Raw genomic sequence first — 23205 nt, forward strand, 5'->3', positions numbered from 1 at the left:
GTGGGGCTCAAAAAAGACAAAAAAAATTAAGATTAAAATGAAAATTCAATGGCTAGATCTTGGACAAGACCCAACCTCACACTCGCAGTTTTTTCACAGAACAGCTGACCATGAGCATTGATGAACAATGCTTTTTCAATCAAGGACAATCTAAAGCTGTAACAAAAGATGAGCCAGTATCTTTACTCATCAGAATAATAAAGAGAGGGTTCTTTAAATGATAATTACAGAATATATAAAACATGCCTACAATACTGAAATATATCTACCCAACTTCTGGCTCAGAAAATAAATATATTCATTTAATTCTATACTCACTGAAAATACCACTAAAATGAAAATAAGTGAATAAAAAGTATAAATTCTTGAGTTCAAGAGAAATGGAAAAAAATGGAAGCACAAATGGACTGTTTTATAAAGATGATAAGCACATAGCATTATAACTGACTTACAAAATGGTAGTGCCAAGAGAAGAAAAACTTCTGCCAGGCTTAAATCCCATCGGCTTCTCAAACACTGGCTTAGGATTCTCTCAAAGGAGAAGAGCACCTTATGGTCCTATGTTCTTGTACTTAACAATTTTCTAATTCAGTACACCACATTTTCCTTCAATATAAATTAACAGCCTAGGGCAACAAGATGGTTCAGTAGGTAAAGCACTTTCCATAAAAGCTTGATAATCTAGGTTCAATTACCAGAACCCACATAAAGGGGAAAGGAGAAAACCAGCTCCCAAAAGTTGTCCTCTGACATCTGCATGTGCACCACAGCACACACATACTCAGACTTCATTCATATACAACAACAGTAAGTTTAATAAATCAGCCTCACCACATGATATATGAAGAAATACAGTGACAAATGTGTTTATAATGGACAAATTTTAAAAATGACAAGTAATCACAGATCATACAAACAGAAAAGAACTTGAAATATCTTCCTTTATCTCTTTAGGAGGTGAATAAAACAGGGTGCAATAAAACAAAACAGCACTTGATTGCTTCCCAGAACTTGAAAGTAAGACCCTATTGCTGAAGACAGGACATAATTTGAACACAGGACTTGAGTCGGAACTGACCTAGAAGCCTCCTCCCTGAAGACTAGCTTCCATAATATTAAAGGACCAGTGTAGCAACCTATTTCTATTGGTACAGTAGTAGCACTCACTTTAATCAAAGAAGCTATTTTTGCAACAGATGGAGACTATTACAGGGTTCTACAACTAGTCACACATAGAGAATAATTGTTTCAGAGATGCACAACCCTAAGTGACACATCTACAATGGAATTTCTACACCTGCAGCTCAGGGAACATAGCAGAATAGAGGGCAGAGAAATGTTGATGCATCTCTTAACTCTCACCAGTGAAAAGAAGGCAAATGGCATAGAAAGTCACAACTGACTTAAATGTAGAGAATAAGAGACTGCAGAGTGTGTGTCTCTGGATAGGACTCCTATATCAAACCTTACCCACTCAGGGCTCAGGGACGATTGTGGAAAGAAAGAGCAGAAAGATTTTTAAGAGCCAGGTGGTGGATGACCTGCAAAGAAACACAGTTTTCCAGGATTCTGGGAACTTACTCATATGAACTTACAGCAATGGTGACAGCATGCAGAATGCACATGCAAATTCAAACCAGACAAAAACCCCCGCATAGGACTGGGGAAGTAGGTAAGAAGCCCTAACCTTAGCAGAGGAACTACTGGCAGCTGATCACCACTAGGTGATGGAAAGTTGGTCTTCTTTAAGAGAAGAAGATACTAGTTAAGTTGACCATGCTCCAGGGAATGAACTTGCACAGAGGGGCATCTGGGGACACAAACTTGATTTAATAGGCCTTAACATATATGACAGAATGCATGAAATCTGGTGGGAGGGGCTTTGGGGGTAGTGCAGATAGGAGAGGGGGCCTAATATGATCAAGTTGTATTATATGAAATGCATAAAAACGCAAAAAAAAAAGTTTTCAGTAGATAATGTAATTATTAGAAAACAGAAAAAAAGCAGGATGGCTTAGGGCAGCCGGAGCTCATTACTGGAGCCCAGTCTAGAAGGGTGCTCACAGGAAGCCTGCTGATACTTTGTGTGAAGACTGGAAAAGTTTAATGGGTAAATGACACATCTGAAAGCATTTGGGGAACATGAAATTCATAAATTATTTAATACATTATTAACTACTGAAACACTGGTTTTTAAATAATAATTAACTATATGGTTCATTTACCCAAAATATGAAACCCTTGAGATTGCTAACACATTTTAAATATCAACCCAATATGATGCACATCATTAGACCATCATGGTTTCCTTACTTACTATAACTCAGGGATAATCTGCCCTTTCATGAAGACACACTGTAGTGTAAGAATGCCTTTCTTTCATTTCTGTTTATTTCATATTCACACTTCAACTTTTTTTGGCCTGAAGATATTGCTACTTCAAGAAAATTTCAGTATGTCACATACCCCAGACATATGTGTCCAGATAAAATAAGATCTAGCCTAACCTGCTCTCAAGGACTTAAATGAAATTTATTGATTTTAGGTGGTCACATCTCCTTTCCTGGGTCATTATAACAAATGAAAAGTATGGGGCTGGAGAGATGGCTCAGTGGTTAAGTACACTGACTGTTCTTAGAGAAGACCCAGGTTCAAATCCCAGCACCCACATGGCAGCTAACAACTATCCATAACTCCAGTTCCAGGGGATCTGATGGCCTCTTCTGTCCTCTGTGGGCATTGCACGACACGGGTGCACTTACCTACATGCAGGCAATACATGCATATACAGAAAAATAAAAATAATAAAAATAAATAAATAAAAAGTGTAATTTATAACTACAAGCTAGTAAAGTTTAAATCTTTTCCTACCTAGAACAAATACCTTAGCAATCCTTGTTTTCTTACCTGCATTATTGCTTTTCATTGGTTATCTTCCAATTTCCTTTCAAATTGTGAAGATAAAGTGGAACTCAATTTTGCATTAAGCACCTAATAAGGCTATTTACTTATTTTTGTAGTGATAAATTGAATTAATAAAGAACATTATTTGTTATCTTCACATTTCATTCACTTATTAAATTTTCAAGGTTCTTGTTTGTGATAGACATTTAGTGTCTATATAATTATTACTGTTTGCGAATGTCCAAAAATAGCTTCTTTGTATTTCATCCTGGTAAAAAGACTAAGTCTTTATCTATAAAGTAGACTAATACTATTTAAAAGCAAGTTTTACCTTTGCAGTATTTTTCTCACATTCATCTCCAAGGCTCATTAAACTTTATTTTCAAGTTGTATCCCCTGCAATTCTAGCTACTTTAACACAAAAATTCTGTTATTCTTAAAATTCTACCCTTATGCCCAAAAGGCACAGAGCTACCTTACTAGGCACTAACTTACTATACACATAACCAAATGCTGTGTGCTTTATACGTATCACGTCATTTATCCATTATGAGAAACTCTGATGTTTATTTGACTGCACTAAGAAATATCCACTTATTCATGGTGACAAAGCTACCAACAGTCAGCGTGGGATGAGAATTCTAGTCAACCTGGCTGAGTAGTTTGTGCTCAGGACCCATCATAGACAGTTAAACTGTAAAAATATTCAATCTAGCTTAAATTTTCAATTCTTTTGTAAACAATTCTTGCTATATAGACTAGGCTGTCTTTGAACTGGTAATCCCCTTGCCTAAGCCTCCCAAGTGCTGGGATCATAAGCACGCACCACTACCTGGCACCTGTTTAATCCTAAGCCAACCTAACATGCACTCTCTATCCACTAAAGCAAAGGGTAAATCCCCAAGTATCTATTGGTTTAAAATTCATAGCATTGTTTTTATAAGCCTTTTAAACCACAATTCATTCAGATGGAAAAATATCTCAGATTCATTTGACTATTTTGTCTAAGAATTTGGTAATTCCTTCCAATTTTAGGTTTTGGTGTTACTTTTACATTCTTCACTGTGACTAATATTTTTGTAAAGGATATAGCCTGGAGCATAGTAAAGATGCCTTCCAAAATTTAATTATCAACACACAGTCCTAATCATAATACTCGTAATTACATTATCTAGCCAACAGCTTTCTCTGTATATAACGTTTGTGAAATAATGAGGCAGATTCAAATTTCTGCTAGAGCACTCTCTGAAACATCATCACGAAGAACAGAGTGCAGTTACACACTGTGTGCGCTCTATGAACATGGGCTGCTTCTTGGTGATAACCAGATCCTTACAAAGACCTATCATTTACATGGTAACAGAAGCAGCACTCATTTCAAAATGGAACTGATCCGCAACCCAGGCATGCTTCTAGAAACGTGAAGAAAGCATGGCATTTTATACTGCAAATCAGCATCGAGACCAGACACTGCAGTAGCTATCTGCAGCTGCAGCCTGCCTGGTCAGGTCTATTTTCTGTGGTCAGCACACTGGCTGTAGCTGTTGTTTAACTGAATAAATTGTCAATTTCTAAATCTCAGATAATTAATTTCAAAAATCTCAATTTCTTGTTCCTCCATGCACCTATTCCTCTAACAAATGCCAAAAGCTTTGTTGTCTCCTGTGTTATTTAGACCACCAACTCTTCTCAACTTCCTACAATGAGGCAACTACAGAACCTACTTCTCACTTAAGGATCCTACCTGAGCCCTGGAGCTAAGTAGATTCACAACCCCTGATAATCAACAGACTATATTTCTTCTAGCTTTACTGTCTGACAGCTAACAAAGGAGCAAAATAACTTCAATATTTTAACCAGATTTCTATTTCACACTTTAAGTCAAAATTTGTGGCAAAAAAAATTAGCATCCCTTTAAAAAAAATACTGTACCTAAAACTTTTGCTTCAAATATTACACACACATAAAGTAAGTAATATAAATCATATATGATTGTCTAGGAGAGTTAAATGTTATTTTCGTGATTTTATTCTGTTTTTTCTTATGTAATTTCTAAGCAATATATAGTCAAAATACTTTTTACTAATATATAAGCTCTTAAACTGATTATCAGTAACTTAAAAATTTCCTCTTATTTTTTTACTTCCAAATATATTTAAAATCTGTTTATGACCAACCACAAGATTCCCAGGAAAGTTTAAAAAAAATTCAACCTAATGTGAAAACTGAATCTATTTCACTTGAATATTTAAAAGTGAAAAATGTACAGTCTCTTCAAATATAAATGTGACTATTATAGACTTTTAAGTATATAAAAATATAAAACATATTTAAGATCAATTACTTTTTTTAGAAGAGGAGGTTAAAGTTTAATTGTAAGACTATTTCCTTAATTTTCAATGAGGACAAGAGGCAAAAAACAGACACATACATAAAATCATGAGTTCATTTCACGGCATCAGAAGACTTCCTCCACAGTTGTATTTCCACTATAGAGCTGATAAAACTTTTACATTCAAAAGTCAAAGGTTAAATAAAGAAAAGGAAATGTTTTTTGTCAAATAGTCAAACCACTAACAGTCTGAGTGATCAGCAGGAACCTAACTTATAGTAATCAAATAAAACTAAGGAAACCGCCTTTCCACAGAAAAACCTGTCATGTTTAGAGCCTGCTTTTCTAACGGGAAAATTGACACAAAATGTGTAAAATTGAAACATTCTGCTTCTAAGGGATTAGCTCAAAGGAAGAGTGTGAAAGCTTCAAGTTTGGTATGAGTTAAAGGGAACCAGGGAACTATAAAGGCCCTAAACATAAATCTGTCTTCCTTATTAGAGTATTTCAGTTTAAACCCTTGCCGACAATTTTATAGTTGTAAAACTATGTTAATCAAATTAGTGGGAAAAGAATATTTCTTGAATCTTTGCTAGTATATGAAAGCAATTCTAATACAAACAATAAGATTTAAATTAGTAATATCTCGGGAAAATTTTGAAATCTTGTTAAAGTAGGACAGAGATACCAGAGAAAGAGCTAAAGTATACCCAAGTGCTCAAAATTAAATGTCAACTTTGATATGACATTGGACTAAACTTTAATTTTTTTTCTAAAAGTTAAATAAAATAATTAGGGATGAAAAAAAAAACAAATTAACTTCCAAATACTGTAACATAATTCTAGGAGAAAAACAGTACATAGTTTTAATAGAACTGTGTGCAGTATCAATTTATCAGGAAAGAAAAGTAACCAATCACAGGTTAGGAATGTACAATACTCTGGCCACTTATAGAGAAGAATATGAGAGTTACTTGAGTTTCTTCAACTTATGAACTAGTTTTAAAAGATTCATGCATTTTTCAAATTATGAATAATGACTATAATTAATCCTTTAACTTGATATGTGATGCAAAAAATTATAAATGTACCTTAGGTCACAGGAAAATACAGGTTAAAAACTAAATGTCAAAATGTTTTAATTACATGTCATAAATATCACCTGATTTTATTTTCTTTTGTAAACTTATCTGGATACTCTGTGGCTTCCTTAGAAAAGCATTTTGTCCTGTTTTTCAATAAATTTTACCTCTGTTAATTACAAGAATTCTAAGTCAAATGTATTGCCATAAACCTGATTGCAAACATTACTTAAGGCTTTCCTCAGCCTCTAGTAAATGCTCTAGAGAAGCTGATCTTCATATGGAACTGAGGTAGGACACCTGCTATGAATTGACCTCTATATAAAAGATCAGAATGCTCCCAACAATGCTGAGAAGCTCAGGAGATAGTTCTACCTCCCTTCTTAGAGGTTTTCAAAATATTTTATTTATTACTCTTATTTTATGTGTATGAGTGTACTGTCTGCTTATGCGCAAGTAGTACACTAGTGCCATACAATGCCCAGGAGGTCAGAAGAGGACATCAGATCCCCTGGAATTGAAATTACAGACAGTTGTTAGCCACTGTATGAGTGCTGGGAATTGAACCCAGTTCCTCTGCGTAAGCAGCCAGTGCTCTTAACCACTGAGCCATCTCTCCAGTCCAGTCCTATTTATTATTGGTTTTATACACACATATATAATGAATATATAATATACATTATATATTATATATTCTTAGTATATTACACATCATATACATGTAAATTTGTATTATCACAAATTGTATTCTAATACATTCTGAGGTCATAGTACAATTCAGTGAATACTGTTGCAAGGGGATGTGGAATAATTTTTATAGACATGATGCATTTCTCCAAGAATAAAACATTTCCATCATATTTTGCAAGGAAATTAGGCAAAAATAATAAATATCTGTCTCTCTGCTGTCATAATCACCCCATCAGCAATTTTTGCTTCTTTCAAAGATCACTATTTCCCCTCCTGATCCTAAATTTCAATGGTACAAAACAAAGCTGTGTTCTTTCTGTGAATTCTGCAACACTGCCATCAGCTGACTGCTTGGGAATGCTCACAGTGATACACACTTCCCATCCCACAAACACACTGTATAGTTACTTGACAAATATAATCTAGATAAATTTCTACAAGTTTTTAATATAATGGTTAAATACAATGTATCATCTATATATTAATGACATCTTAGAGTTTTACATGAGTAAAATGCTATATGAAACTATTGTTTCTCATTGCAAAAAGTGTAGAAATGGTGAATAAGTACAAAAAATTGAGGGCATACCCATCTAGACATTTTAATAAATATATAATGCATATATTAATGTTTTATGCATTCATTATTTCTTAAAATACACAAGTATTTATTGTAAATACACCCTGTTCTTAACAAAAACTTGCATTACTGTAAATATCACTTTGAAACTTTTTAAAAATTTATTATTTTTATTTTATGTGTATGCATGTATTGCCTGCATGTAGGTAAGTGCACCTGTGTCATGCAATCCTCACGAATAATAGAAGAGGCTGTTGGATCCCCTGGGGCTGGAGTTATGGACAGTTGTTAGCTGTTACGTGGGTGCTGGGATTCAAACCTGGGTCTTCTGCAAGAACAGCCAGTATTCTTAACCGCTGAGCCGTCTCTGCAGCCCCAAACTTTGAAACTTTTAATCATATCCTAAACATATCCTAAACAGTTCTTTCAAGTTAGGATATATAAGGAATAGTCCTTTTATCAATCTATTCATTCATTTGTTCAACAAGCACCTATTCAAAGTTCATTAGAGACCAGGAACCAAGTAGACACTGAAAACATGTGGGAGCCCCTGTGCCCTTAAAACTCTGGTCTAGGAGGAAAGAGTTGTCAGAGAAGGTAGATGGTGCATATTAAGGAATATTATGAATATTGACACCAAATGTTTAAATCCATGTTTTATTCTTTTTGAGTTGCTACATAAAGGTATGCATAATAACTGAATGCAACAGAAGGCTCTGTGGAATGACTCAATCAAGCTAATATATTTTGTGCTTCTTTAGACCATGTTATCACAAAACTGTGTTCATACATTTCTAAACAGACTCAGAAAAATTCCTAGAGCTAAAATTACTGAGACAAGAAATAGGAGAGTTCAAAATTTTGATATTTCAAAATTTCCCTTCAAAGGGGTATGCCGCTTGATAATCTTACAAAGAGTATGTGGTATTCATGTCTTCTCAGACTTATTAAAAATATTTAAATTGTGCTTTGTGTGAATGGAGATCTGACAGGGTCTCACTATTTAACCCAAGCTAGTCTCAAACTATTAATTCCCCTGCCTCTACTTTCTACATACTGGGATCAGAGGTATCTGCACCACGCTGGGCAATTCTGCCAGTCTTAATGTGCTCATTTCTTCTACCCTAGTAAGACTGAGCATCACTGACAAATGTGCACATTATTTGCACTTTTTCTGTAAGCTACCTGAAGTTTGGTCAATTTTCTATTAATTTATAGATACTATAACTCGCTATTGAGCCCCTCCTATGGTAGTTGTTAATTTATTTCTGCCAGTTTATTACTTGTATTGATTAACAATTTTCTTTGGATCACTTACCAAACAAAAATTCTACATCATAACATGGTGAAGTGCACTAGTCTCCCAGGTTTGGGGATTTCATGTCAGATACATAAAGGTTCTCACCAGCACAGTACTTTGAAAAATGTCAACAGTACCTTTTCTAGTATTTTAAAGGCTTATCACTCTTTTCAACAATTTTAAACAGTGGTAGGGGACCACTAATCAGAGTGGACAAACTGTACCAAACCACCATTACTCCTCTCACTCTAGCACCCAAAATGATATTCTGAGATAACTGTGAGTATAGCTTACATATAAATGTTCACTTATCCACAGCAACATTCTCATTAAGTTGTTAAAATCCATAACTTTCCTTATTATTAAAACTAAATAGTTATCTAATTGACTAGCTATCCTCTAAATTAGCTATTCTCGAAGAACAACTTAGTATACTGACTTTCAGGACAAAGACTGAGACAGACCATTAAATCTTAAAGTGTAATAGCTTTACTAATCTTCTAGGGAAAGAGTAAGTTCAGTTTAAGAGTTTTTCCCAGAATGCTTTCACAAACATTGACTCTTCCTTGTTCTTACCCACCAGGAATCACTATGAAACCACTACAATGAGTCAATATAAAGGAGTATGTTTAATAGAAAATAAAATAACCAATAATGCTCACTATGAAAGATATCTTCACTGACATATGTTTACTTTTGATTTCTTATATTAACATAATATAAACAAATTTTTAAATAAAACTATTTCTAACTCAAGAGTACTGAAACATATTAACGGGTTCAATGCACTCAATGCATTTTAATGGTCAAAAACAAAGAGAAAGGTTCTGTCTTTTTAATTATAAATATCAAAACTTCAGTTTGATGGCAATTAGGTAAACTATTCTGCAGATTCAAATATAGGCAAATCTCTATAATTTACTCTCAACTTGGTCACCAAAAGTAATGAGGGGAACACTGAGATAAAGACGGGAAGAGAGAGAAATGCCTTAAACTGCTGGTGATCTGAATGATGCGTACACAGGAGGTCCTTGCACTACTAAAACTCTTCTGCAAATTTGAATTTTTTAATGAAATTTTTCAAAAATTAATAGAAAAAATAAGAAAGTCTTCCCAGGGCGACTCTATCTGGACTAGAGTGCGTGAATATATCTGCTCTCTTTTAATCTGTAGCTTGGAAACTTTCAGCATGAAGCACAGTAATATAAAGGGTCTATCCATTCATACCTTACACATCCCACTCCAGCCCAACTACCTAAGCAACCAGTTCCAGTTAAAAAGTTCAACCTATGATTTTGACCTAAGGTTCTTCTGGATAAAGCAAAAGTTTCAAATATAATTTTTACAAAAAATAAAAAGTTATGCCTTAAGAAAGAACAGAGGCACATTATCAATTTCGGTTAAAATAGAGAAAAAATTAACCCAGTTCCAACATTTGTTCTGAGCGATTTTACTGAGTCTGGGTTTTACTATAAAGTCCAGGCAAGCCTCAAATTTGCAATCCTCCTGTCTCAGGCTCCCAAATAGTATTATTACAGGCATATGCCACCATTCCTAGCTTGTTCTGAGTCAATTAAGACCTCGTAGTAGACAAACAAAACTCAATAGTAAGTGAATGGAAGGACCAATATTGCAGAAAGGATTTTTTATAATATGTTAATTCATAAATGTATTCCTTTGCTATAGTAATTTCTACAGAATCTCGGATTACCAATATCTGTATTATATAGTGAAGGATTCTGTCTTTACAGGCTACATCTGGATATTTTATTCACTATGACTCCTTATAGGCACCCTAACTTTACACCCTTCATTTTCAACTGCCAACAACTCAGATCCAAGATCCTCAGGCAGGAGACACACTCCCCAGCCTACTAGTGAATGCAATCAGATGAGCTAGTGAGAAGGGCGGGTGACTGCAGCGACAGCATCATCACGACAGCTTGTTGCTGCCACTGTGTAGTACAGAGCCTATTAAAAATTAGCAGATATCCTCATTTCTCAAAAGGAATTAGAAATATAAATTTTATACAAATTTACCTAAAATTTAAAAGGTTAACATCTTTCAAACATTTAAAAACACCCAGTGGCCAAAGAAAACCCTCTTAACTTCTTTCCCAATCACCAGCTTTCAGTCTTTGCCTTAAAATAGGAATTCATTTGCAAAAATCCCAATTTGTGGTTCAGTGATACAAAACAGCATATATTAACTTAACAGAATTTTTATTTTACTTATTCATATTATAACCCATATGTTAACAGTTCATTGCCAGTAATCAATACACAACACCTAATCTTTAAAAGACTTGGTTCTTTCAAAAAAAAGTTCTATTATGTTACTGGTAAATCTTTACACACACCTTATTCTGTATACAAACAAGTAAAGAAAATAAAGGAATTACAGAGTTTTCCACCTTGTTATTTTTCATATCCCAAGTATGACAAAAAGTAGAACAGAGACAATCTACTTTGAGTCAATTATCTATTATAATTACTCACCTAAGGATACATAAACAAATTTTGCCTCCTGAAGTGAGTCTGCAGAACCCAAATCTCTGTTTACTTTCAATGTCTGTCAGTACAAAGGTAAAGTGCTGTCCAACTTGATTTTGAGATACCCTAAAATATAGTAACATTATGAAACATTAGAAAATTTCCTTGAAAAAAAGAAAAATGTATTAATATTTGGCACTGGCTTTACCTTTCCAACACTTGATTCTTAAACCTAGGACTATGCTTTATAACTAGGCAGAGTATGAAAACTGAAGACAATCATGAGCCAAACATCAAAATAAGCTGTGACACTTTACAGACTGAGCACTTCAACTACAGCCCTCACTAGGAAATCATAAGGAAGTTTGCCCTAAATTTTCACAAGACTAAAATTACTGATACTTATAGCAAGATTTTTTATAATATAATTCATAAATTAAATGTTATTCCTTTGTTATAATCATTTCTACTGAATCTATGATTACCAATATCTGTTTTATATATTTTCACAGAACTCAAATTTACTGATACTTACATCAAGGATTTTTTATAATATGATAATTCATAAATTAAATGTTATTCCTTTGTTTTAATCATTTCTACTGAATCTACGATTACCAATATCTGTTTTATAATAGTGAAGAATCCTATCTTTATAGGCTACATCTGGATATTTTTATTCACCACAACTTTTTATTCATCAAGACTTTATATCTTGAGCCATGGTTATGCACTCTGCAGAAAATTCTAAACATTCAGGCTTAATGCTCACCTTTGCCTCTTTTGTCTTAAGTATTCTACTTTTCCCAATTTTTACCTGCTTGGGTTGTAAATCATGTTGCTTCATAGTCTACAGGGAGCTGCCATCAACTATGGTGAATTGCCTCTTCCATTGACTTTCTCACCCAGTACTGTACACACTGAGCACTATTGCTATTTTTCTTAGCATTCTCTTTCAGAACTATCAATACACTGCAGAATAAAATGCCAACTCAAATAATACACTTTCTACCAAAGAAGCCTACTTGCTGATCTGTAAAGAATTTTACCTAGTTTTGAAATAAATATGATAGAACCAAATGAGGTGTCCCATTTCAGTCTAGGGATGATAGAAATCACTGGATATCACTAGATAAAAACCTTGCCTCTGTTTAAAATATGTCAATATACTTCCAGATACTGGTTCTAACCTCAGCAATATATAACCATAACAGAACTTTGGGTTCTTTGCCCCCAAATAAAATATTGGTGAGATAAATTTTAGTTTAAAATAGTCATACGGATTTCAAAAGGCAAAATACCAATTTTCAAATACTACAAGCTATTTTATCAGAAAATGTCAGTTATTGAACAAATAAAAATTTAAGTAGATAGATTTTTCAAGTTTTATAAGCTTCAAACACTTCAGTGATTAATGTGCCCCGTAGTGCTCAAGACTTATAATATTCTTTTTAGTTTTTCTTCCTTTATTTCTTACTATGGATTTAAAATTATAATTTTTCAAAAAAGATAAAGAACAGTTGGGTCACCAAAAATGAGGCAATAAAGGAATTTAAGTGAGAGCAATATTTACAGATATCAACTAGCCTGGTATCATAATACTTCATCTTCAATATACTAAAATTTCAGTCTCACTAATCCTTGGCAACACATCTTCTTAAATAAATTTTCTTTTAAGAACACCACACTGATACTAGGGAGTTAAAAATCACATGAGAAACTGTAAGTGATGTTATTATATTCATATATTCTACTAAATTCCAACTGCACAGTGATAGTGGAGTCAATATTTGTTCATTAAACACAAGCACAATAAAACTTCCGAAACTGCTGTGAAAGTCTCCTGTAGTCTCCCACAATAATGTACTGTTTCTATAAAGCTGTAGTCAGGAGAAAACTATCTGAGAGTCTACATCACACAGATTGTCTTTCTAATTCAGATGAATGATTGAAATGAGGATATATACATCTAATTTTAAAAGACAACCTGAAAGCTCTGATCAAAGATCAAGGACATGTTTTGGCGCTTACACTATACACTGATGAATACAGAGAAAAAAACACCCCTTGGGCAATGCTTGGGCAATAAGACCCCCTAACTGGCCACAAGGAGAAAGGAAAAGAATAATCTAAAAGACTTCTTCATTCCGAACATTACCTAATTTTGAACCTCTAGTCGCCAACGTTTCCATAGAAACAGAGAAGTAAAAGTATATTTCATTTTATTAAAAAGCATATATAATCATTCTGAAATGCATGCTAAGCAGGGAGAAAGTTACCATAATTATTGACTTACACCATACCTTTCCACATCAAAGGGGAAACAGAACTTGGGAACGCTCTGCAGCACTTCCTACAAATTAAATTCAAAATAAAGATGCTTTAGAATGCTTTAAAGACGCAGTTGAAACTTTTTGACACTTTTTCTAGGGGGAGAAAAAGTTTTTTAAGACAACAGCATAGGTTCTTAGACTAAAATAATTGATTATTATAAAGGAATTAAGTGTGTGCTTTGGCAGATTGCACTGACAATGGCGTAGAAGCCCAGGAGGGAAAGGCCTGGCCTGAAGGGTATTAACACCCTTCACATCCCCGCTGGGACTCCCTTCAACAAGGCCATATGGATTTTACAAGAAGCACTGCACCATATGGGTAAGCTGCGTCTGCTACTACTTGTACCACAGGCTAGCCACGGGGACTTTCAGCAGATTCTGGCTCCAAACTGTAAATGGTGTTTCAAATAAAATGAGGGAAGAGAAAAGGGAATGAAGCTGGCAGAGAACGAACCATGAAGGGCACAGCAGTGCCTTGTGTCCCATACACAAACACTGGCTGCTTCTTAAGCAATCAAGGAAGGATTCAGCATAGATTTTAAAAATAAATTTACATGTTCAACACGTGGTACTAGATTTATCTTAAATAAGCCTCTTAAAAAATTTATCTAGAAATAAAACTTTTAATGAAAATATAGTTTATAACCTATGTCCTGTCATTGAAAACTGCTAAATATTAAAATCAATGTCTTACTTAAATGTAGAAAATAATCTAATTAAAAAGTTAGAGATAATATTTATTAATAATTGCAATAAAATGCAGGCAACTGTCATATAGTTGGCAAAACTAAAGATGTTTGCTGTTGTATCTCAAAAACAAAATTTAATTCTGGTTCAAAAGTTACACCTATAACTGAGGAAAGAATACTATAAATATTAAAGTCAGGTGATCTTACAAAACAGCAGAAAGTTATGAAGACAATTCCTGTTAAGAAGCAAAGGAGCAAACATCTTAATGTAGTCACCTCCACAAATGCCTTTTACCGATAAAACTAATGCCCAATAAAATCAGAAAGATCTGAATATGCAAACCCATCTAAATATAGTGCTGAGTATTTTAAAGTACAATTTCTCATTTTTAAAAATATATATACACTAAAATTGAGTACTCATTAAAAATAAAACATTGCAGAAATCCTATAGCAATACCTTAGAAAGCTTCAAGGGAATTTAATTCAAGGAAGCAGAAAGAAAATATGATGTAAAAACGCAGTCTTCTGCCCTTAGAACAGAGTCCCTTGGCTTACTTAAGAATGTGTACCTTTAAATTTTTGGTTACAGACCCCATTTTTACTACTGATGCTATTTTGCTAAATGCAATTAAGGATTCACTAAACTTGAAATAAATTATTGAGAAACAGGTTATTACAAATGAGAACAGTTGCTTTCATTTGACTGTTATGCATCTTTATCATGTGCTGCACAAAATGAAGTTATTTACCATATTTACTTGTAGTAGACACAAACAATATACAGATAGACTCTTGCAAGACTGCCCACATAATTCAAAAGCAACAAAGAACACTGAAAGTTCACATCTATCTGTGAATATATATAAATTAGCCATAGGACCCCCCCATCAATTTAAACACTCAAAAGCAGAAGCTTTTCAGTTAGTTTCTCAGTCTTTCACAGATAACCCCTCTTCTTCCACAGGCAACAACACAGGCACACACTTCTGCAAAACAGCCTCAGCTCGCTTCCCAACTGGCAGGAGCATCCCTCAGGGGACAAGTCTTTAAATCTCCTCACTCTTTAAAATTCAACCAGCCAGCAGGTCTATAGACCAGTGTATAAACAGTATAGACAAAAAAAAAAAAAATCCTCTCTCAGCTTATGTCAGTGACAAAGCAGCTCAGCAGTTGACTGTTTCTCCCCTGACAGTATAAGCAGGGTTTACACAGATCAATAGCTGGAAGTCCTACCTAGCTCCTACAGCTTGGTTTTCTTCCATAATTACAGGTGCTATTCAAACTGAAATTTTAAAAGAAAAGAAGGAAAAAGCTGGTGAGAGAAAATAACATACACAAATTGCTTTTTGATCATTTTAGTAATAGTAATAATGCAAAATTATACTTCTACATATATTAGAAAGAAGCATTAATAAGATTTTTGTTCTCTCTCTTACACAAACACATACCCTTCTAGGTATGAATTTACAGATTCAGTGGAAGATTGGCCAGAAGTGATCAGTTTTCTGTGTTACTAAAGGATTTTGTTTCCAAAGAAAAAAATTTGAGTTTCAGGATCATTCTAATTAAAATATTTTTATTCTCACACAAAAAAGATATTGGGGTTGGAGAGATGGCTCAGCAATTAAGAGCACTCGTTGCTCTTGTAGAGGACCCAGGTTCAAATCCCAGCACCCACATGGCAGCTACAACCATCTGTAACTCCAGTTTCAAGGGATCCGATGCCCTCTTCTGAACTCTATGGGCATGGCATGACATAGGTGCACTTACATACATGCAGGTAACATATTTATACACACAAAATAAAAATAATAATAAAGGGGCTGGAGAGACGGCTCGGCGGTTAAGAACATTGGTTGTTCTTGCAGAAGACCCAGGTTCGAATCCTAGCACACATATGGCAGCTAACAACTGTCTATAACCCCAGTCCCAGGGGATCCGACAGCCTCTTCTGACCTCCATGGGCACTGCATGACATGGGTGCACTTACCTACATGCAAGCAATACATGCATACACATAAAATAAAAATAATTAAAAAATAAGTATTTTTAAAAGATGTTATTGGCTAACACACGCCAAGTGATTAAAAACATAAATAATAAAAAGAATGGAATGGAATATAAAATTATCAAGAGCAAAATAGAACAGGCAATAATAGAGACTTTGTATATGCTCCAAAACAAAACATCTATCATATTTATGACTGGAGATGACTGACAAAAATTCCTATGTTGGACTGTTGTCCCTCATCAATACAGCTCTCCTATAAGCATTATAAAGAAGCTCTCCTTGTAAAAGGCAAGACAGTAAACATTAGAGTTAAAAGGCTAAATTCAGTTTTTAACCAAGAAGCTACCCTGTAGCACTGTAAGTTGATCAGACAAAACAAGCATTTCAGAAAGAATCTACTTTTTAAATACATTAAAATACATAAAGCTATCTGATCAAAGTTTCATAGCAATAAAGGTCTTGGAACGTCTCTGAAAAAGAATGTAAGATGAAAGACATGATTCTTGGTGTCAGTAATCACACTTCTGCTTTCTCAACCACTTCCTCCCCAGTCAATGTTGGTGCTCTCTGAGGTTCCACATTCTCTCTTTACTATTCAACAAGGGCTATCTGCCTAGGTAATCCTATCTACACCAATGGCTTCAAGTACATACTTTCTGAGTGTTATAGTCCACAACTATTGATTCACATTTACCTTCTACCTAGTATCACATTATGCATGTTCCAACACCTCAAATTCAGGATGTTTAAAACTGAAGTTACTAAGTTATAGCCTTTAACATCTAAAGTGTCACCATCCTTTCCATAGACACCCAAACCAAAAACATGGCAATCATGTAGACTCCTTTTTTTTCCCCAACTCCCACATATAACCAGTCCTTTCAGGTCCCTTAACTCAGTTTTGTACCTATCTTGCTCCCCAGAGCTGCACTGAATGGAGTCGCTCCTTCAATTAACCTCCTGAGACTTTATGGGGCTAGGACAGAATTTTCTACAGCTGGCAGAGTTGTGGACAGGAGTAACTGGATCTCTGGGCAAGAGTCTCATGACCCTCCCCATCTTCTCTGAAGGTCAACAGGCCTGATCTTGAAAGACTCTTGTAGGTAATCACAGCTGCACTGATGAACATTGGAAAGATTTTCATCAGAGAACAGAGTTCAGCAACAGGGTGTTCAATGCAGATAAAGAGCAGCTACACTCTCATAAGCAGAGTAGCAAGGCAAACTCATTCAGGGACTGCTTTGCAGTAGTCACAGAATGAGTCATGAACATTCAGCAACATCACAGGAGGACACAGCAGCAGTGTCATAGTATCCAGTGAAGGAAGCATCTCTTCTCCTACCTCTCCCCAAAGCTTCACCATTGGCTTTCCCATTGCATCTAATTAACTTCAGGGTCACAACTCATTCCTGAAAGGAAATGGCTATGTTTACTAAATTTTGCCATAGTCAAGTTAAAGGAACAGAATTCTGACATGTTGCTTTCAAATAATCATGAGAGCATGTAATTATAAAGATACTTCAGTGAATTAACACTTCTAAGAATCCTCACAATAAAAGTAGAGACATAGTTACACTGAAGTTCTCAAGGTAAATATAACATAGTAATATATGAGGGCAGTTTTCAAATACCCACAATTTTATTTGGATGAAAAACACTTTCAAGACCATTTTGCAGCTACAAAAGTTCTATCTGCCTATATTAAATCCAAATTTCTCAAAAAGGTTATGACTTTCTAAAGATGATAATTAAATACCATCTCTTCAAGTAAATATGAATGAATAGCATGCAATCATTCAACCAATCTGGGCTTTATAAAAAGGAGCGATAAACTCTAAAACACAGCCATGCATTACTCACCCACAGCAGTTGGGAACAGACAGATAGATCCTACAACCTACACTGAGGCTCTAGGACATTTTAGCAAACTGCCAGGGACACTGCCAGGCACAATTTCTGTTTTCAAGAGGACACAGGAACACCACTGAGTTACCAAATCAGGGATGCACATTACTAACAGGGAGGACTATATAATATAGTAAATGATGGAAAGCCTATTCAATTATCTCCTTTTTGTTAAGAGGTTTTTTTCAACTTAAGAAAGCTATTTTATTTTATGTGTGTGAGTGTTTTGCCTATACGTACTATGTGCACCTGTGTCGTGCAGTGCCACTGAAGACCAGAAGAGAGCATCAGATCCCCTGGAACTATAGCTAAGGACAGTTGTTAGCCACCATGTGGGTGCTGAGAATGGAACTTGGATCCTCTGAGCAAACAGCTAATACTTTTAACTGCTGAGCCATCTCTTTAGCCCCAAGAGTTCTATTTTAAACTTGAGCAAAGAAAAACATCAAGATAATTAAGTCCAATGTGGCATTTTCCTCTCAATTTTCACATTTTTGTGTTTTTTTAAATTAGAAAGAAAACTAATTTTTTACCCCCTCCTCAAGTCACGGATAACACTACAAAACAACAAGTCTTCATATTAATATTGTTTAGACTGTTAATTCTGATTTAGTTCTTTTCAATATCAAAAATTCAATTGCTTAAAACAGGACATACTTTGGACACAGGACTTGGAGCAATGGAGCTGGAACTGACCTGGAAGCCTCCTCCCTGAAGACTACCATTCATAGATTAGAGAATACTATGCAAGCTGATAAGGGATAAAAATTAATCAATGGTGCAGCCCCATCTTTAAAGCCTAAGAACCACAACAAAGACTGGCACGACAAACTCTAGCAGTTCAGTAGTGGCACTTTTATCTTGGGGATAATCAACAGCTATCTAATTGGACTTAAGGCCAACTTAATGGGAGGGAACTCATGTGTGTAAACATAGCCAAATACAAAGGTCATAAATCCTAGGGGGAAAAAAAAAACCTATCTCTGTTATAGCTCTAGAAAAATGTAATTTCTTACTGTATAGCAACTATGTATCCTTATATTTACAGACAGGATTTCCTCTTACCACTCATCAAAGAAACTTCTTTTTACAACAGATGGATACTAATACAGAGTTTCACAACTGATTACACACAAAGAATAAGCATCTCAGAGATGCCCAACCCTAAGTGACACATCTACAATGGAACCTCTACACATAAGGCTCATGGAACATAGTGGAACAGGCAGTAGAGCAAATACTAATGCATCTCTCGACTCTCACCAGTGAAGCTTTTTCATGCAACAGAGGGTAATCAATACAGAAAGCCACAACTGGCCAAAGTGTAAAGAATAAGAGACTGCAAAGTGTGTGTCCCTGGACAGGACTCATATTAAAACTCACCCACCCATGGCTCAGAGACCATTGCAGTTAAGGGGGTAGAAAGATTGTAAGAGCCAGGGTTGGTGCATGATCATAAGGAAACAGTCTTCCAGGCCTCTGGATACTTGCTCATATGAATTTACGACAATGGTGTCGGCATGCACAAGACCCATGCAAACTCAAGCAGACAAAAACCCACCACAGAACTAGGGAAATGGGCAGCAGGTCCCAAGCGTAGCCAAAGAACAACTGGCTGCTGATTACTGTGGGGTGAGGAAGAATTGATCTTCTTTAAGGAGGTGACTCTAGAAAGGCTGACTAGATTCCAGTGGATGAACTCACACCGAGGGGCATCTGAGTACAAACATGACTCCATAGGCCTTAACATATATGACAAAATGCATGAAATCCGGCTGGGGGAGAGTAGGAAGGGGTATGGTGGGGGAGGGAGTATAAAGATGATTAAGATGGTTTTTATAAAATGCGCAAAAATTCAATAAAAAATACACTGAAAATTCAAAATGAATTTTTATCATTAAAGACTTGAGTGACTTATTTTAATAAAGTAAATGCACTCAGCTAAGGAAATTCTGTGTGAAGTACATTTTGAGGACAGTGACTATGTATCAATCTTACAGTGAGATTCTGCAGTCTCCAGTCATGTCATATTGATCTAATGCCAGTGAAGACAACTGGGTCAAAAGCAGTACAATCCAAAACATGCTTACTCACAAAAAGAGAAAAGTTCTGTACCTGGCAAATAAAAGGCGTAATTCATTTCCTCTCATGCATTTAGTAAGAGAAAGATTTAGAAAACATGAAAGAATTGTAAAATAAATGAGAACCTAGAGATCTTTCTGTCAAAAAAAATTATAAAATACAAGCTGGTTGTGGTGGCGCATGCCTTTAGTGCCAGCACTCGGGAGGCAGAGGCAGGCAGATATCTGTGAATTCAAGGGCAGCCCGGTCTACATAGTGAGTTCCAGATCAGCTGGGGCTACAGGGAGACCCTCTGTCAAAAAGACCTAAAAAAAAATTCATAAAACACATTTAACTTTTTGTTCTTTAAAATCATACAAGGATCTGGAGACATGGCTCTGCTCGTGCAGAGTTCAATTCCCACCACTGATTTGGTGGCTAACAAGTGTCTGTAACTCCAGTTCCAGAGGAATCTGATGCCCTCTTCTAACCTCCGCAGGCATTGCACAACATGGGTGCACTTACATACATGAAGGCAATACACCCGTACACATAAAATAAAAAAAATTAAAGTTTTATACAAGTATATACTGTATGTTGGACATATTCCCCCATTTCCCCAACCTTCTGTTTCATTCCCTTCCCCTCATTCCCTTTGTTCCCCTAAATAGTTTCACTTCTGCTTTCATATCATATGACATGTATCTTATCTACCTATATGAAACCTAGGAACCACAATTGAGAGAAAACATGCAGTTGTCTGCTACTGGCTTTATTCACTTAACATGATTGCAACCATTATCCTGAATTAGACATACATTCATTCTTATTTATGGCTGACAGAAATTCCACTATGTATACATTCCATATTTTCCTTATCTATTCCTATGTTGTTGGACACCTAAGTTGGTTCTATAACTTAGCTATTCTGAATAATGCTTCAATAAACTTCAGTAAACACTGATATGCAATTATCTCTGTGGTACCCTGACTTGAACTCTGGGCAAGTGCCCACCAATTATGTAACTGATCATATGGTAAATTTATTTTTAGTTTTTTTTTTAAGTCTCCATACTGACTTCCATAGTAGCTGAACTGGCTATATTCCCTCCATCAGTACATAAGAGTCCCTTTGCACTGCTCACCCTCATGTCCTGTTTTCTTAATGACTGCCATCCAACTGAGGTAAGATGGAATATCACTGAAGTTTTGATCTGCAAATACTCAATGTCAGTGAAGTTGAACATCTTTTCAAATTTTTATTTTCCATTTCTATCTTATCTTTTGTGAACTGTTTGCTTATTTTGCTAGCCAATTTATGACTGCTTTATTTTCTTGCTGCTTAGTTGGTTTTTGCTGTTGTTGTTTTAGTTCTTTGTATTGTATATTCAAGATAATAATCTTGTTTTTAGTCTCTTTTCACTTGATTAACTACTTCCTTTGATGTGCAGAAGTCATTTAATTCCATGAGGTCCTATTTGTTGTGTGTTGCCCTTATTTCCTGAGCAACTAGAGTCCTTTTAAGAAAGTCCTATCCTGTGCTGATATCTTGAAATATTTCTCCTTTTTCCTTTAACAGTTTTAGAGTTTCCAGTCAAGATCTTTGGTCCATATGGAGTTTACTTTTGGACAAAGTCAGAGATAAGGATTTAGCTTCATTCTTCTTCATGTGAATATCCCAAAGCCATTTGTTCAGGAGGTGGTCTTTTCACCATCATGTGTTTCCTGCATCATTGTCAAATATCAGATAGCGTAGATATGTAGGTTTACATTTGGAACCTTTATTCCACTGATCTATACATGGTCTCATGGCAATATCATCTGCTGCATGAGGAAACTTCCCTGGTGAGAATTGTGAGATGCATTACTACAGATATAGCAGTAAGTCCTAAAGACTCAGTTTAATATAGTAACTATGTAGTAGAAAACTAGTATTAGGTTCTCTCCTATGTCCTGTGACCTATCTAGCTTCAGGTTTCTAGGCCTGATATCACTGTCAGGTGTGGGCTCCATCCTAGGATGTGGACCTTAAATCCAATTAGAGTAGCTGCTTACCCCTATATTATTTGTGCCACTATTGTACCAGTGGGCATATCTTGCTAGGCCAGTCGTTACTGTAGTTCACAGGATTCACAACTGGGTGACGTTGATGACTATTTTTTCCTTCCAGTAGCATGCATAGCACCTTCCAGCAGTATGAACAGTAGTCAGTGGAGATGAGATCCTGAAGTCAGCACCAGCTTGATTTCTCCTTGTTTGTTCTACAGTTTATGAATGTACTGTCTTCAGCAATAGGGTCTTACTAATCCAGTTCTGATGGCTAACCAAGAGCAGAAGCAATGTCCAGTACTGTTTGAGGGTCTATGGGACCCCTGGTTAACAGCTTCTAGAGAGGGAGTTGATTCCAGGCATCAAGGGTTTTGGTGTTTTGGTTTTTTTTTCATTAGTTTAGAAGGGCAACGTCCCCATTAATACAACTCCTTTTCATCTCTATGATATATATGTATATACTTTAAGTAGCTTCAATTGTAGTAGGTTTCCATATGGTTTTTTTTTTCTCTTTTCTTTTTTCTTTTTTCCTAAAGTCCTTTAGAACTATTGGCAGGGACAAAAGTACTGGAGGAAAACATAAATAGAAGGGGCTGAAGTAACAGGTGGGGGTGGCAGTTTTGCCTAAAGGTAGAATAAAAGGAGAGGGGTAAAAACAAAAAACAACAACAACAACAACAACAAAAAACCAAAAACCCACAATCACTGAGGCTAGAGAGATATTTCAGCAGTTAAGAACACTGGGTGCTCTTGCAGAGGATCCAGATTCAGCC

At 35.5% G+C, this 23205-nt stretch overlaps 1 protein-coding gene across 2 annotated transcripts in view; it reads right to left on the reverse strand.

Moving 5' to 3' along the window:
- Dennd1b (DENN domain containing 1B) overlaps positions 1–23205 on the reverse strand; it is a 294324-nt gene that overhangs the window by 145541 nt on the left and 125578 nt on the right. For both annotated transcript variants that reach the window (XM_029562147.1, XM_029562146.1), the window contains exons 4-5: positions 13685–13734; positions 11388–11507 (exon numbers count right to left, since the gene is read on the reverse strand). In XM_029562147.1, the coding sequence (XP_029418007.1) occupies positions 11388–11507; positions 13685–13734 (170 nt within the window). The remainder of the gene's footprint in view (positions 1–11387; positions 11508–13684; positions 13735–23205) is intronic.

The sequence above is a fragment of the Nannospalax galili genome, unplaced genomic scaffold (assembly GCF_000622305.1).
Source record: "Nannospalax galili isolate Female #2095 unplaced genomic scaffold, S.galili_v1.0 scaffold113, whole genome shotgun sequence".
NCBI lineage: Eukaryota > Metazoa > Chordata > Mammalia > Rodentia > Spalacidae > Nannospalax > Nannospalax galili.